The sequence below is a fragment of the Xiphophorus maculatus genome, chromosome 12 (genome assembly GCF_002775205.1).
Source record: "Xiphophorus maculatus strain JP 163 A chromosome 12, X_maculatus-5.0-male, whole genome shotgun sequence".
Taxonomy (NCBI): Eukaryota; Metazoa; Chordata; class Actinopteri; order Cyprinodontiformes; family Poeciliidae; genus Xiphophorus; species Xiphophorus maculatus.
The window spans coordinates 18,373,435-18,391,278 of NC_036454.1; the positions used below are offsets into that span (position 1 = coordinate 18,373,435).

General features: G+C 38.5%; 1 protein-coding gene across 1 annotated transcript; it reads right to left on the minus strand.

Moving 5' to 3' along the window:
• Positions 1–319: 319 nt before the first annotated feature.
• Positions 320–17,743, minus strand: mvk (mevalonate kinase). The gene is made up of 10 exons (XM_014470629.2): positions 17,415–17,743; positions 16,781–16,925; positions 16,359–16,503; positions 14,570–14,725; positions 14,033–14,136; positions 13,843–13,888; positions 13,584–13,674; positions 13,047–13,166; positions 12,693–12,846; positions 320–9,986 (listed from the first exon to the last, which is right to left on the minus strand). The coding sequence occupies exons 1-10, from the start codon at positions 17,490–17,492 to the stop codon at positions 9,835–9,837; spliced, it is 1,191 nt and encodes a 396-aa protein (XP_014326115.1). The 5' UTR covers positions 17,493–17,743; the 3' UTR covers positions 320–9,834.
• Between the last annotated feature and the right edge of the window lie 101 nt (positions 17,744–17,844).

The following is a 17,844-nucleotide window of genomic DNA, read 5'->3' on the forward strand; positions in this document are numbered from 1 at the left end:
ACAGCATGTCTTGTGTGCTCTTCACAAAACAACCTCTACAAAATGAAAACAAAATTTCTTGGCTAACTGGGTAGCGCTGACATTTACATCTGTAAATTCAGATGGATGGACTAAATGACATACTGTAACCAAGCGCTACAGGTCAGGCTGACTGTCTTTGATCGGGATGCTGTTAGTGAAAGTGAACCAGTTCCGTCTCAATGAACAGCTTAAAACTGAAGAAGAATAGAAGAAATTTAAAAGGCAGTTGTGTTTTATTCAACATTTTGCAACATGTCTGCTATTTATTAAGGTTGAAAAACAACGAGACAGTGAGACTTTAAGAGGTTGCAGAAGTTCAATATTTTTTTGAGTTAAATGTTTATTAAATTATTTCTCTTTTCATTAGTTGCTTTAGAACTGATAAAAGTGACAAAGAATAGAATATACTAAAAACAGAACGTGGAAAACAAAATATCTGATAGCTATATTACGTTTTGGACTATGTGGAATAATTTCTGACATAGTCACATATTTTGATAGATAATCAAAGCATTTGCTGCCTTAAAATTGCTCTTCAAATAATGTAACCCTCCTGTATTTGAATGCAATCAAGCGAAATGACGACTTGTGTGTTTGTAGTGTTTCTACAAAGCTCAATCGACTTTTATGAATACTGCAGGCCCACCCATCCCTATAATCTTCAAGAAAAAAAAATGCATGAAAGAAAACACGACCTAATCTATGAAAATTTTTAACTTTAGTAAAAATTTCTTGCATTGCTGAGGGCTCTCGGCTGATTAACAAACAAGGAGTGGATGATTGACCCCCTTGTTTAACGTGTTGGCATTGCAGCAGAGCAATCACGCTCTGCAAAGCTGAGACCACTTTAGCTTTTAGCATAATAACCATACTATCCTGCTTCTCAGGCCTTAGGACAGAAAAAAGAACAACACAGATTGTGAGATGCAAAATCAGGCTACAAATAAAAAAAACTGTAGATTTTCTATTTTAAAATGTAGTTTGTTGGTACTATCCATTATCTATTTGGAACATTTAAAATAAAAGTAGCTGGATGCTGCAGTAAACAATGATTAGAGTAAAAATGATTAATTGGCTTTCAAGCTATAAAACCAGAGCACTAGCTGTAAGCCCAAACATGAACTAAAATACTGCAGAGCCCAGTAATAATTTCCTCCTGTTCATCATGGCAGCTTTCAGATTAATCAAATATGGTGCTCATATCGGCCTCCGTCCTCTTCATCAACACCAATCACTGAATTCTGAGACGAGCCTTCTTTTCTCTCGGGGAAAGGAGCGACAGAAATAGTCATTTTAATGGAAGAAGAAGCGCTGCAGCGGTTGAAGTGTTATAATTAGCATTCAGAGTGAAAGTGGGATTATGTGACCACTGGCTGGGAGCTTTTAGGTTCTGGCCCAGTGGACACAGAAAGTGGACTCCCCAGGGAGCAAGACATGCTGGGTTTGAGAGGGGTTACTGGACTGTGCTGTCTCTCTGACTGTGAACCACTGGGGACCAGAGCGGAGGCGCCTGATGGTGCACTGAAGCCTGAGTGCGACACCTGGGCTGTCCGTCATGGCCGCGAACGCTGACAACGTGACACTTGACAGGATGGGAGTCGAGGCTGCAACAGTAGAAGTCAGGACCCGGCTGACAGAGAGGATGAAAGGCGTGCAGATCAAACTCAATAATTTCAATCCAAGCCGGCTTGTCTTCGTCTCCCTCTCGTCTCCTTAGCTCAGAGTTCGTGGCCCCTTTAAATAAATCAGGGTCGTGAAGAGGCAGAACCCATCAATTAAAGTTGTTTGATGAGACTGCGTGTGTGTGTGTGCTGGTGGGGGCGTGTGTGTGTGTTTGTATTAATCAACAGTGTGACAGGCTAAGAAGAGACAGGAGGGAGGGCTGCAGTGCGGGAGAGATTTAGGAGAAGCTTTGACAAACGGCCTTAAAGATGAATTTCCCAGCCTCCCTTGCTAAACTAAACTGATATCCAATTATGTCCCCCACACAGACAAGCAAACGGAGCAGCTGTGAGCAGAAAAAGCTCACATTGTCAGAATTGTCCAGACGCAATTCAGAGAAACGCAGGACCTTGAAGGAGATGTCACAAGGAGGCCAGAGTCAGCTGCTTGAGTGAGCGATGGTCCACACGCTTGCCTGAAAGCATGACATTGCCGAAGGGGGAAAAACACCATTTTATCATTCAGTGCGATTCGCACCCTCTCTCCCTGTCAAACATGCCATATGTCCCCGTCACAGGTCGTCTTGCTGGCTTATCGAGTGTGACAGGGCTATTCACACACTGCTCCCAATCAGACACTATCTCCTGCAAGGAAAAAAAAAGAATCACCACCAGAGCACAGTGACGGGCTGTCAGGCAGAGGGCACCAACCTCCACAGGGCCTGTGACTCTGCCCATCTGGGGGGGGTAAAGGCCAGGGGTTATGCTGGAAGATGGAGCCTGGGTGTCCCCACAAGCCAAGAGCTGCTTCAAACTCATATTTTTATATATATATATTCAGTCTTCAACAAGACAGAACTTTATTTATTGTTAGAAAAAAATGGTCCTCAGAGCTGCCTTTGAAACAATCGATCAACATGACATTGATAGCCTAAAACATAGTGCTGGATTGTGTGGCACTGTGAAGGATTGGTTACAATCTTACTTATCGGATTGTGACATTTTGGAAATATAATTCTGAGCTAAAAGGAGCACTCATGGGGCTCGTCAAGGAGCCAATCTCAGATCACTTATATTCAACTTCTATTCCCAGCTCAGATTATAGCATACGACCAAATATCTTATCATGCACTACGACGCACGTTACATTTCCACAGTCCTGCATAGTCACTGAGTGGGTCCCCAATATCTATACAATGATGGATCAGAATTTCTTCCATATAAATGCAACAAAAGTCATTATTAGTATGTAAAAGGTAAAGTTGGAGATCAGCACCCAACTAGCCTCGGTGAGGCTTGAGACCATAAAACATGAAAGAAATCTAGGAGTAACACAACCACTCTTTTTTGTCATCATTAGATTTGTGGTTTCTCAATAGTCCTATCATTAGATGTTATTTAATACCTATATGCTACCCCTAATCAGATTATTATAAGATTACAGGCTAATATATATTTGTAATACTAATGACATCACATGACTGCACTCCCTTACGGTCATTGAGTAATTGTGTTTTAATGTAATTGAAATGATGTGTGAGAATTTTTAATTCAAGTGTATAAAAAATGCAAAAGTCAAAGTTCTGGGCCCCAAAAACACAAGCTTAAAAATCAGCACTCAACTAAACTCAATGAGGCTAAAGACCATAGAGTAAGAAATCTGGGTAATGACCTAAATTTTAACATCAACATAATGTTCATGACTAAATAAGCTCATTATCTTATTAAAAATGCAGCCAGGATAAAGGCAGAAAACCGATACTTTTACTTTGACCAGTTTGTCATAATGGTGCATTTGAATCCATGAGTCCATGCAACTCAAAATAGTGTAGATCAAGGCATTGATCTACACTAGAAAGAAATCATATAACATCAGTCCACAAGTCACTTTTTATTCAATTTTCGGTGTAAAAATACCTTGACATGTTTTGGGCCTAAATACTTTTCAGAATTGATGGTCAGGTAGAAACCATCTGGACCCCTCAGGTCTTCAAAGATTTGCTTATTCAGAGATCCAATTACCAGAACTTAAGGTGTGGCACCATTTAGTTTGTATACTCTTGAGTTCCCTGATACACTGAGATGTTTAAAAGTAAAAAAAAAAAAATTGATGGATAAAACAACTATTGGAATACTACTGAAGCATTAATTTTTATCATGAAAAGTGGTTAAAACCGAGTCAGTAGTGTTGTCTTCCAGTAGTCTGCGTCTGTGTGATATGGATGGTTGTGAATGGGAGGCAGGTTATTTGCCTGACAGGAAACAGGGGAAGTATGTAAACCTCAAACAGGGAATCTGCTCACCAGACAATTTTCCTAACCAGTAGACCATAGAGGCCCCCTTATGTGTTACGCCAACCTGTGGCTACAAGTCAGGAGAGGCAGAGGTCACAGAAATCCACACACGCCTTGCCTCAGACTTGCCTCAGTTTAAAAGTCGACAAATGAACACTTGGGATGCCCGAGATTTTTAGTGGTACTTAGCTGCTTGGCTCCAAACACAATAACACTGTAGATGCTGAATATATTCTCTAAGTGAGCAATCAGTTGCAAAGTGGGCTGAAAATTGCACTTATCTTCACCATGATGATATGCATAGAGAAATAAATCAGAAGATGGGGCTGAGGGGCAAGAGGGGACAGTGGCATCACTAGATATGTCCTATGTTAAAAAGCAACATGATTTGGTGTCTAAACTCCTCAGGAAAAAAGAAAGAGCCAAAACCATCCTACTACGGTTTTTTTATAGGAGAGATTTCTGTGAAATGATTGCTAATCTATGCAAAAAGGCAATCAGTGAGTCATTCATAATGCATGAGCAACGAGATACCAATTTTGCCACGGCTTTCAGATTATTAGATGTTATCACCAATGCAGCAGATGAAATATGAACACTCCTACCTGTTTCTTTGTAATTATAAGACTGCAGCAGTCCAGACATGCTGTACGCTGCACGGGGGGGGGGGAGCAAAATGTGAAGAAACATACAGACAGACAGACCATCAGATTGAACATCCATTACTATCCGACTGCAGATAGCTCTAGATGGGAATATTTGTTTCTAACAGCTTTATGTATCCATTTGGGTTGTGATTTATCAACCTAAAAGCCGCAGTTTTAAGTACATCTGGCTGACATTTTAATGGTCCATCAATCACATTATGTCACGTGATAACGTTTTGAGATCATCCTCCTCTGAGCCGCGGTGAGGATGGGGGCGGGGGGCGAATCCGATAAATTGGCTGCAATCCCAGGGAAATTATGAGAACCTATTTCAAATTCAAAGTGAGTTCATAGTATGAATGTTAGATAAGCTGCTTCTCAAATTAATGCAAATCAAATTTCATTGAGGATGTTTTTGTTTTGCATTATAGACGCACATATGCTAAATATATTCCTGTGCCAGTATCTGAGCTTCAGCTAAAATCCCCCCCAAAAAACAAAAAAAACAAATCCTGTTTGGATTATTAGAGTTATTTTTTAAATTATTATTTCTGTTAAGACAGAAACTGTGTCTCGTGTAGGGTTTCTAGTAAACAAAGCTAAATTTACAATATTTTCAAGATTAACAATTAGTTCAAAAATCCTAAACTACAATTTATGTGAAAATGCTAAACACCACCTGTTACAATTTGTGGCATCTCTTGTAAAGATGCCAGGAAGATAAATAAAATAATTTATTTTATTGCAACAGTATAATGTTGTTTTTTAAATCCACCATTATTGTGCGTTTCAACAAGATCCAAATGTTATGACCCCACAGAAAAATATTTTATCAAATACAAAATCCTTCTTCTATGGCCTGCTCAATCCCAGATGTGAGTTGAAGAGAAGAAAGTAAAAGAAAGGATCCAATACTCTGAATCTCTGTGATCTAGTAAGACTGTGCAGAGGAATGATCCCTTCTCTGTGTGATCCAGTCTTAAGAAAAGTTACAGGAAAGCACTTCTATTAATAAATGGAGAGGATTAGCATTGGTGGCAATGACGGTTGCAGCAATGAATTTCTGAGATTTGCTTTCCCACTGAATAGATGTACTCATGTCAAATGTTGGATTTTAGAAAGAAAAAAAGACAGAGTTTATTCTACTGTAACAAAAGAACATTCTATACATAAAGATTTACTAAACATCTCTAGCATTGTGGTTGGTTTTTTATCTGCTGGTCTCTTTTAGGCTGATAAACCTGTACTTAACAAGTTTAAAGGTTTGTTCAACTCAGCGTTCAGCAGCTCCCACTGACACAGAGACTGGCAGACTGTAGCAAAGCCTTTTTTCCTCTTTGTTTTATTTGAACAGAAAAAAAAATCCACACATCTGACTTTTAAACTTGAGTGTTAATGTGTCTGAATAGCACCTGGAAGCCTTGTGAAAGGCACTGGCAGATCTCGTGCTTTTACATTCGGGGAAAGTCTGACACAAGGGATTTGCTCTTAAAACGGAGCACAGAGAGGATGAAGGGTGGTATAAAAATCAATGAGGCTTTTCAAAGGTAACATGAAAACCGAGCGCCTTAGACTGCAATTAAAAAACATACTACTGCTGGTGCTGGAGAGATGACGGAGTGTGTTGCACAAGCCCTCAACTCCGTGGGATCAATTCCAGGATCAATACTCAGACATGATACAATTCCATAATGGAAACAGGGACATAGAGAGGAGGTGTCGTGTGTTTTCAGATATTTACAATTGTGCAGCTCTGTCTGTTTCTGAAGGATAACAGAAACCCGGCTCTAGACATAACAGATCCTCCAGGTTGAAACCTCACTTTAAATGTTTTGGCTACGTTTAGGACTGCTGAAACAGGCTCCCGGCCCAGGAGAGCAGGGGCGCTGTCGACCCACAGAGTCTTGCAAGATAAAGTTGAGACATGACAAGGATGGAAAAGATTAAATGAAGTTTTCAAATCAAAACTTTGATATCTTTATCTGATCAACTGATATGCTATGAAATTTTGGCTGCAGCTTAAAAGAAATCTAGCAGGAAATGATTAAATGACATAAAAATCCAGCGAAGACATTGGAGCCAAAACTGTTTGACTAGATGTGAAGTTGAGATCTGTTGTCTGTGGGGACAAACTTCATCTCATCCATTCATATAAAAGGGTTTGGTTCAGTTCAGCACATACTTGTTTAGTCTGAAGATTATAACAGAGATGATAGCTACAAAAATTAACATTATACAACTTCAAAGTGTAAAATGAGCTGCATTTTTAAACATTCACTGCAACAATCTCAAATATTTATTTTGAGTTAGGTCAGCAGAAGTTTATATAATATCTAAGCCAGCGAGTACAATACTTGTGTGTTTTAAAAAAAAAAGGGGTGAATTTTGTAATCCCAAAACCTCTAATCAAAAACTGAACAGAAGGATGTTTAAAAGTTTTTTTCTTTTATATTATGTATTTTAATATTTTAAATTTACCTTTGCAAAAGGGACAGTTCATATCAAAATGCTAGAGATTGCTTTGTTTGAGGAGTTTAGTGACAATTCGTTTTATCAAAAGATACTCTTGGTTTGAATCTCCGGTGCATTTTTGGGCACTGTTTTATGAAAGTGCAAATGACTCCCATAGTGGGAAAACATTACATGTTTAGATTGGAAATTCTAACCGTACTCGAGAAATTGACGTGAAAATATTTTTACCACTTTTTAGAACTTAAAATCTTTTCCCACCTCTTGCTCCTTGCACTGGCTTTGAGACAGAAAAATAAAAATAAAAACTTTGTTATGATGTGAAAAATTGGAGGTGACATTTACTCAACTCCACTAAGAGTTCTCAGTGACTTTGTGGACAGATTTAAGAATATTATTTTTAGCAAAGACCTCTCAGATGGCAACAAATTTATTGCACATATTTATGAAGTGGTCACGCTTTACCTGCAAAAACCGCTGGACGGATGGATGTGTGGGCAAATGGTGCATAGATTAACTTATTGATGCAACATTTGGACAATGTAACAGAAAATTAAAACTATAAAACACAACCATACATATTTGTTATTATCCACACCTACAGAATGCGTCAATGAAATCCCAGATTTCTCTAAACTGCATAGGAACCCTGTAAAAATAATTTCTGACAGCATCCTCACATCCTGCTGTCTTACTCGGACCCCTGCCTCTGACGTGGACCACCAACCTCCTTCTTAGGAAAAGGGCAAACAGCCCCAGGAGGATCATCCACCTCATGATGACAGAGAGGAGCTTGTGATGTTGACTGTGCCTCTGTCACCGTGTTCCTACAAACGCTGACGGGGAATGGTTGCCTAAATATCCCCTACCGAGGCCATTTCCTCATCACTCTCTGACACACACACGACATAAAAACACACAAAACAGGCACTTTCCATAATAACAGAGACAAATGCTGATCTATGGATGTGAATGGAGCTGTACACTAAAATCCCCATTAGCAAAACCACTGGACATCAGCTTCATGATATCTTGTCAGTCAGGTCTAATTCTGCATTCAGTCTTAATGGTTCTTGACAAGTCTCTCACCAGTTGACACGGGACCAGAGGGAATGTGCCACAGTGAGCAAGACCACTCAGCAAATTCACATTTAGCATTTCATTCCTCCTGCTTGGACAAAATGAATTATTCATTGCCGTTTCGCTCGCACAGATTTATACAGACAAAACTCCCTCAAACACCTAAAATGTTAAATGATTTTTACATACCACCCCCCCTCTCCTCTGCCCTACTGCAAGGGCAGCTCACAGTTCCTACTGTATCTCTGGAAATCTGACATTCTTCCTTTTTATCCTTGACCCCTTTTCCTCACCCCCATGGTTATCTGAAATAATCCCAGACCCTCCTTAGATTCTATTCATCAGAGCAGAAAGAAGCCAGCACTGACACTGATATATAAAAAAAGTACCATTTGTGCCTCACTCGGGCAAAAAGGACTGAAAGAAAATGAGACAGAAAATAAAAAGACGGGCTTCAAATAAAACTGGCTTCGTTGTGTCCCCCACTTGTCCAGCCCCTCCGCCCCATCCCTCAGCTATTCTTGCCTTCCCGCCCTCCTCAATGCCATTTCAATTGAGAAGCGCAGTGGTAATTAAATTCCAGCAGGGGTTAGGAGCAACTGTGCAGCACGCTGACAGGGGGGCTGCCCTGACATAAAGATGACACAATTCAAGAGGACAGAGAGGGCAGACAGAGAAAGGGTGGGTGAGTGTGAGAGGGTTTGGGGAGGGGGGTTGCGGGTGGGGTGACGAATGTCGTTTATTCACGTACACAGCCAGATTTGGACTTCTCAATCTTCATGACATTTGAAAGAACAAAAAAATGAAATGGATATTCACTCCCACAGTGACCTTTTCCCCAAATCGGGGAGTATGGCAGACAGATCCGTCAGCTGCATCTGCTCTATTTGCAGCATATTTTGCAATGCTTAAAAGGATGAGCAATAAAGTGGCGGAGAATTTGGAAAAGCTGTTGTGTGTCTGTGTAACTCGGAGGGACGCTGTTTGTTGTTTATTCACAGTACAGTGATGCTAATCCAGATCCTCCAGAGAGGCCGCACACGCCTGCTGTCCTCCTTTCTGCAACCTTCATTAGCAAAACAACACAACCTGTTAGTCTTTAACTTGATAAATAAAACCGCAAAATGATTTAGAGGCTGAAGATTTTCACTTTAGACATCAATTTTTTTTTTTTTTAAATATTCAATCTGGCATGTATCAATTTCCAGAACAAATCCTTCATTTGGATTTGCAAACTTTTTTTTTGTAAGTGATCTTTCCTGGAAAAAAAAAATCACACACAGCTTTATTACATTCACTAAAGCAGTTTTTAACCCTGTAAAAAATATAGAATTGAGGATTTAATGTTATTAAACTAATCCATTAAAGCATTACTTTTATCCTGATTCATTAAAACAATATGTGCCACTTTGCTGCCATCTAGTGTACAGATACATCATTGCATATAATTTTGCTCCAATGTGCAAAAAGGCCCAGTTGATTAGTCAAATACACACACAAAAAAAATGTTCAGTCAGGAAAATCAATTGGAAATTTTTTTTTTTCCTTTTGCTTTCATTCTCTCAGTTCCCATTATTAGTTAAGTATATCAAAGGTTTTGAGACATCGACAAAAAGTCCTACAGTGTAGGAATCAGTCTTTTTGTTTCGCCACCAGAAGGCCTCAGTACCTGTTTAAAACCTCCATAATTTCCTCTTTAACAGAGGAAGGGAAGTGCTGCTGCACACCTGGTCCACCAATACTTGTTTCCCAGCAGTCATAGCCACAGTCCCTCAGGTCCTTCATCGTCCCCTGAACAGTCGTTGAATCAGTTTCTGCAAATAAAACCAAACAATAATTTCAATAAACAAGAAAAGTCAGACTAAGATGGTTCCGCGAAAGCTTCAAATGTTTCTTAGAGAAGATTAATGAATAAACAGCATCATGAAGACCAAAGAGCACAGCAGGGTTCTGCCCTGTCTGCACAGCAGGACATTTAAAATATGGATTTGCTTGTAAAACAATATCTTAAGTTTTGAACATCTTACAGAGCAACTCTCGATCCAACATCCAAAGATGTTAAGAGTACGGGCAAGAACAGGGTTGGGTTATAAAACAATATCCAGAGCGTCAAATATTTCACAGACCTCTGTTCAAATAAAAATCCGAAAGAGTGTGGCACAAAGGGAATGTTTAGTCGGAAAAGGAAAGAAGTAATTAAATTAAATAAAGTTGAATAAATAATCACAAAAGAAGCTCATAACCTGAAAACTGTCAATTTGATCAGTTCTAATGGTTTTAACATCAATGATCTGATTTGGGTTTTTTTTTTTTAATTACATTTTAAAATTATTTAATTCTTACAAAGTGTGGGAATGTTAATTTATATTGAACACAAATGAAGCCAAAATGGAAAAGCTTGTAACAAACTCAAGAACCCTTGATAGTTGTAAAATACCTTACATCCTTTTTATTTCCATAACAGTCTATCCTCAGGGTGCAGGTGTAGCTTCTACAGACAGAGATAAAATAACTTCTTCTAAGAGCTTTATTATAATTAGCTTTAGAGCAGACAGATGTAAAAGTGTTTAAAATAGCTGCAATTCAAAAATAAAACCATAAGAAGAAAAAGTATTTGGAAATCTATTTAGGAAATTGAGAACCTATTAAAATTCAGTAAGCTGCAGGCATAAACAGACTGAACACAGGATTTCTGATTGGTTCAGTGCATGAGCACACATATGTACAGGTACATGTGCCTTCTATAATTCCTCTCATCATGCATTGTCCTTATAATACCTAGATCTGAGAAAAGGTAGTGTCTGTGGAAAACAGAACATTTAATGTCACAGAGAGTTTTACGTAACTAAAAACTGTTAGATTAAACTGAATTTATTAGACAAGTATTTGTAAAACAAAATGGGCTGAATGGGTTACTATGTAGGAGGCAGAAAACCACTCAATATGATTGGCAAAGCTTGCCTTAGAAACATAGAGTATGGAGATAAAATGTAATTTTCTTCTGGATGGCTGTTTTGAAAAGACAGATTGATTCATTCCATTGTTTGCACTGGAATGAATCAATAAAAATTTGGGCTCATCTTGCAGCCAAAGACACAAGGAATGTTTAGCTGGAAAATGAAAGAAGGAATTCAATTAAATAAATAAAAGGAAATTCAGAAAAAAAAGAATGCAACTTTTAAAATTACAAGCATACCTTCAAATCTACAAAGGACAATATCATCAGGCATGCCATGAATGTTCTGCCATAGCCTCCCTCCATTACCTTGAAAATGTTTTCTCTCTGACTGATCTTCTGACGATCAGTGCAGGTAAGAAGGCCAAAAGAAATATTACAGGATTAAAAGCAACAACTAAAACACTTTTTTCTCTGTATTATTTTTGAACCGCAAAATGTCACATTTTTAAGCCAGTCTCAACCATTTCACCGGCCGTCGAAACAGATTAATAATTTTGCACACTTTTCTATGACATAGCAGCTTTTTAAGCATATCCTCCAAACTGAACATGTACCTTTGTACTTAGATGACAACAAAACCACCTGCAAATTTTCCACAGTGATAAAAAAATTTATGATTTCCAGACAGAAAAGATTTGGAATATATCAAACAGATGAGAGGCCATTTATAGGCAACAAAAATATTTAAAAAAAATGGTGTGAGCACTTTTGTGGGAAAAGTTGGCGAGTTCACTCTCACCCACTTCTTACTCAAAATTTGAGACAATTGGACATTAGAGTCTATGTGAAAGAACACCCCAAATGACCCAGACAGCTTGAGCAGTCAGTCAGTTTTTCAAGCAAGAAAAGGTTTTCTTTCACTGTAGTTTCTGTCGTCTATGTTAGTACAAAAAACAATTGTCAGATTTCTCCAGATGGCATGATTGAATAAATATTCCATCATTAAACCCACAATCTGGGTGTAGTGTAGTTGACTCAGAGCTGAACCTTTGGAGACATAAAGATAATTAACTGGGTGAACCTTCAGACTTTTTTTCTCCATTACATTTTTGTCCCACACATTCATTCACTATTGTGACAGATTACAGACAAAATGAGATTCCTTTGAGGAGCTTTTAAATCCCTGGGAAGGTTTCCGGTCTGTTAAAGTCTCCAGGCTGCTGTCTCTAAATCAACATTTCTTCTGACATGGGATAAAAATATTCAGTTTATGAACTCAAATTCAAGCTGGAGACTTGGCGAACCCCACTTTCGTCATTGTGTTTTGCGTTGATGTCACTGTTGATTCGACATAGTAAGGTTATCATTCTTTAGTTATTTTCAGTTTTGCTATTGGCTGCCTTTTTTCTTCCACCTTTTTTTTAATTTATTTAAATATTTCCCAATTTCAGACATAGAAATTAATTAAACTACAATGCAAACACAGCTGAAAAGGACAAGTAGTAAAATTCATGATATATGCTTGTTAAAATGAGTACAAACGTAGCAAGGTATTAGATAGTTAACCATTTAAATTGTGCACAGTTACGACAGCAAATAAAGAACCATTATTGTGCAGCACCTGGTCTCAGGAGTGTGATGCCACAGCCTCCTCCACCTGCTCCTGTAAGCTTGCTGTGAAGCCCTCTAGCCGCTGTAACCTGGCACAACATGTCTAAAGAAGGATGTCCTACACCAATCACATTCAGATGATGTTGGTTGATGTCAATTAGCTCCTGCAAAAAAAAAAGAAGCTGTAAAAATACAGGTCATGAGAGATAAACAGCAGTATGTAAATGAGAATATTTGAACTGAGGTTCCAGTGTTTTCAATTTGTGTTTTATTTATCAAATAAAATTAAATTGTACTTCTATGGTACATTCTGACTGCACATTTTCAATATCTATATTTCATTTAAATTACAAAAAATCTGTACCTCTAAGATGTTATAGTGGTCTCCTGTGATGGGCTCACAAGTCATCTCTGTTAGGACTTTCTCACAGGTGCAGGAAATGGCGTCGACTGAATCCAGCACAGGGATCATGACGGAAGGAAACTGCAGGAGGTCAAAACAAAAAACAGGCCAACAAAGGCAGATTAACATCTCCCGTATACCTTTTGCACAGAGTTTGTGTAAAAGTAATATTTTTATGCGTTTAAATTTAGAACTGCAAAGCAGATTTCAATGGAGATACTGCACATAGGCAGCACATTTGGCAGGTCTGACTCTGACTGTGACCAATATTGGCACAACACCATACAAGCCCAATCTCTGTCCAGGGTGGAAAGCTGCACACCTGCTGGTGTCGCCAAGGCAACGGCACACAGGGGTGCTGGCTAAGAGTTTAATTTTAATGTTTTATGGAGGCACTCAACCCCATGCCCTGGAGTATCAGCCACGAAAAAGCACTGCCTATTATATTAATTATAGTGTCGGCAAGTAACACACGAGGGAGGGAAAACCATTTAGTACCTTGTTAATTTTGTCCTTCACCCTGGCAACAAGTACCTTGGTGCTCCGTGGTACTTTGGTGTTAGTGAGGAGGATTCTCAACAACGGCACCCTGGCAGCAACAAAGATTCGAGAGTTCAGTCACCTGATGATCAGAGGATGATTTTCCAGAAGAAGCTTGATTTTTAGTAATAAAAATCAAGCTTATTTTCCTAAATCGGAAGATATGCTTCCTAAATCGGCTTATTAATCAAAACATTCATAAGTAATTCAACAGTACCTGCTCAGTGGTATTATCTTTCCAGCTAAAAACCTCAGCATACCACCTATGTGTTAAAAAAAAAAGCATGTTAAAGATGATTTTAAATAGTGATATTGTAAACTGTTGATAAAATAATAACATTATTTTAGGGAAGGAGCGTGAATAACTTCATGTGCCGTATATTATGTTAAACACTTTTCTGTCTCACCCCATGTTCCTACAGCATTGTCTACTCCTGAGGGATTTCCATGGATGATCTTCTCTCCTTGGAAAGCCCAACTGTTGATGAGCTCCAGATCCTCCTGACACCATCTGCAGTCAGTTTACAACAACACAGGGTGCTGCTAAATGAGCAATCACAATGACAGGTAAACAGTTGTGTGTTTAATTGAATAATTATAAAGACACTGTTTGGAACTACAAAGCTTCCACTAGCACTCGCACATGTTTTAGATAATCAAACGACAGTTAATTTCAGATGGAAGCTGCAGTATGTAACTTTTTTATGTATTAAAATTATCATTATGGCATGACAGTATACGAGACAGAAAAATCTGTAAAAAAAAAAAAAAAGCCAATAATATAAAACTTAGACAGTAATCATCTTTTCTATCAAATTGCATCAAGCTATTCACTATGGTCATTTATAAGTTTTTAGACAAAACCTCAGAGACTAATTGCTCTGTTGATGCAAACTACTGTCGAAGTCAAAATCTCAGCTCATACAAGGAAACCTTGTTCTTACCTGCCAGTCTGCTCCCACTCTTTGAGGGGAGTGGGAATGTTTCCGGTTGCACAGAGGAAAGCTGCAGCTAAACACACGGAATAAGCAGCACTTGAGCCCAGTCCTGCTCCGGTCGGCAGCTCTGACCACACAGACACCGTCAGACTGGGCATATCTCTGAAAACAATGAGTTAGTGTTTAATTAAACTACATACAAATAAAGCTAAAATAGACAGCAACTTGTTGTTGTTTTTTTGTAATTTGCTAGTACATCACACAAAAACTCAGCTACGGCACTGACTTTATTTTTATTATAGACCAATAATTCAGTCTCACATAGACTACTTTATACAGCACAAACAAACTCGACACTTCTGTCTATGTCATTTCAGAGTGGTGGCTTTCAGGCAGACAGAAAAATACTCTAGACTAATTGTCCAGTTCTGCTCTCGAGGGAAAAACCCATCCAGACTTGTTAAAGGGTGCAGAGTGGTCCAGTGCCTGACTCTCATTAGTGGCCATCCTGTCAGAAATCCTTCACCTCGCTCTGACACAGCAGCACTGTGTCAGCGCCGATTAAATCCTCCAACAACCTGCAGCTCTAATGTTCATGAGAATCTTCCCAGCTGCTCGGGCCGCAGAGTCCACCTATCTGTCTCTCTTTACCATCTTGATGTGTGCATTAATTCATCCAATCAACCCATCCATGTCAATAAAGAAATAAAGGATCACATTAAGGTTAACAAAGAAGGAAAAACTCCTTCTTTCACTTCCATGAGTGCAATAAACCTCCAAGCATGTACTGATCACTTTCTTACATATTCATAGCATTTAGCAACATGAGCACAAGACCATCTAATTTACAAAGACCCTTACACTCTACTCTATCCTGTCACCCCGTCAACTCATTGAGTTTAGGTGTTCCATTAACTCTGCAGATGTATAAAATCCAGCATATAGGCATGTAGAATGTTTCTAGAAGAAAGAATGGGTTGCTCTAAAGAGCTCAGAGGACTGTAGTCTGGTGCTTTAGTAAGATGCCACCTATGCAATAAGTAGAGTCATGAAATTTTCTCTCTACCTAACATTCCACAGTCAGCTGATTGTGGTACTATAACAGGGCAACTCAGCCATGTACATGACAGAGTGGGGTCAGTGGGTCATGAGGTGAATAGCTGCAGAAATTGCCAACCTTCTGCAAAGTTGGGCCTCCAAAGTTCATGTGGCCTTCAGATTAGCCCAAAAACAACATGTAGAGACCTTCATGATAGGGGTGGGTGATATGGACTTAAAATGGTATCGCAACATTTTGTGGTACTACTGTGATATAAATAAAATCGTGATCAAATCTATTTTTTAAATTCTATTTTAAGTAACTGTTTTGATAGTATTGATGTCAGATTGTACCACCTCTGTCAGAAAACTCTCCCCCTGCTACATATTTTAGATAAGGACCTTCATCACTCCTCTAATCATATGAAAAGAATACATAGGACAAATATGGAGCAGAGTGAACATTTCTTGAATAAAATGTTTCTAAAATATCATTTGCAAACAGACACAGTTGGTAGTTGGCAACATCTTACATTTGCAAATAGCAAAAGCTTAACATTATCACATGTTTTGCCTGTGGAAAGACAGAATGAACATCTGTAAGTCATCATTTCTTAGTGACTGGTGTTTTTATTACCATAGATGTCCATGAAATACAGTAGAACTTAAAAATACGTGAGAAAAAATCTGATAGTTTTGATGAGTCTTGTTTCTATAAAATGTTGAAATTATGTGAAGAACATTAGAAATATCTCACCCCGATCCAAAAAGTGACAGGTAGATGTAAAGGAAGGCCAAAATTGCTGAAGCACTACTGTCTAAGTTTTCATTGGTCACACCAATAAATTTACGCAGTCTCTTCACCAGTTCAGCATCCAGACGTTGGAGCTCTTCTTTTTTATCTGTTTGTAATATTTTAAAGAAACGGAAACAATTTAATATGCAGGTGGAGAAAACAGACACACGTCATTTTCAGCAGTGTTTCTATTCTTCAACAAGCTAACTGGCTAATGTGATGTTTTTGTGACCTCTTTAATTGTCTGTGAAAGAAAATATATCTGTATAGACAATTCTGAGTCACTGGTTGTGAGCTGAGTACATGACTAAGCTGCAATCTAAAAAGTGAAAGTAGTTCACCTGTTTGAACTAAATGTGTCTGTGTGAAAAATCCTCTCTTACCACTTGATGATGTCAGCTGTTTCAGTTCGGACAGCTCCCAGCAGACAAATGTGTCTATATTAGGTAGGTTAATACAAACTTTGCCATCAGACCTCGCTTTCAACTTCAAATATGTTCTCAGGTTTAAACTTACAGCAAGAGCCACCTGCAACAACAAACGTACAAGTCAATTCACATTTCACAGTACTGCAATACTAAAAATCAGGAGTGTAATTAGACCATTTTATATCCAACCCAGCCCTAGTGGTCAGGGTTGATGGAAGCCCTTATCAGCTTTCCCTCTTGGTATTTCAACTTTTAAGACATTTCTGCTAGTTTTTCCAAAATCAAACAGAAAAATTCATAATTCAACTGCATTAGGCACAGGTGCATTTTAAATTTTATGTCTGATTTTAATGCCTTATGAAACAACAGACTGAAAAACTACATGCCATGTTGCAACAGTGTTTTAAAATATCCCAATACGAAATAAAGAGTCACAATAGCGAAGTAATCAGAACTAGTATGATGTAAATCAAACCTTTTCTACACAATTTAATATTACTAATAAAATGCACGAACTTAAAAGCTTTCAAAATGTTAAGCTTAGCTGACAGAATCCTAGTTTGGTTTTAAATGTGTGTTAGTATCATACCTTTCCATGAACAACAGCATGTTCCCCGTGGAGGATCGCCTTTCCAGGAGCAGAAATCAGACAGTCTCTCACCTCCATCTTTCTGGCAGCTTCCACAGCCTGAAATCTCCTCAAGTTCAACTTTTCACTTACAGTGTTACCACAGACAGGCTTAGCTGACGTTAATCCGCTGAGGTAGCACAAACAAGGCAAAAGTTTAAACCTACGAATATGTGGTTTAATTTCATGAATAATGAATAAAGTTTGAAGAATTTAACAATGCATTTTTGCGACTAGGCACCAGTCTAAAGCTCTGAACCCTGACAGTTATCAATGCAGCTAAAAACACAGTTTACACATAGCTACATGAATTATGTGGACTACCTTACGCTTCGCCTCAGGATCCAATCACCGCTTCAGTTGCCTCAACACGTTTCCTTCCGACCAATCA

Excerpts from the sequence above, each read along its gene's own strand:
- mvk (XM_014470629.2), bottom strand. The coding sequence starts at position 17,492 with ATGGAGGTGAGAGACTGTCTGATTTCTGCTCCTGGAAAGGCGATCCTC. Across the intron at positions 16,926-17,414 it reads ATGCTGTTGTTCATGGAAAG|GTGGCTCTTGCTGTAAGTTT; the intron begins GTATGATACTAA and ends TTGTTGTTGCAG. Across the intron at positions 13,675-13,842 it reads AAGATAATACCACTGAGCAG|GGTGCCGTTGTTGAGAATCC; the intron begins GTACTGTTGAAT and ends TGTTGCTGCCAG.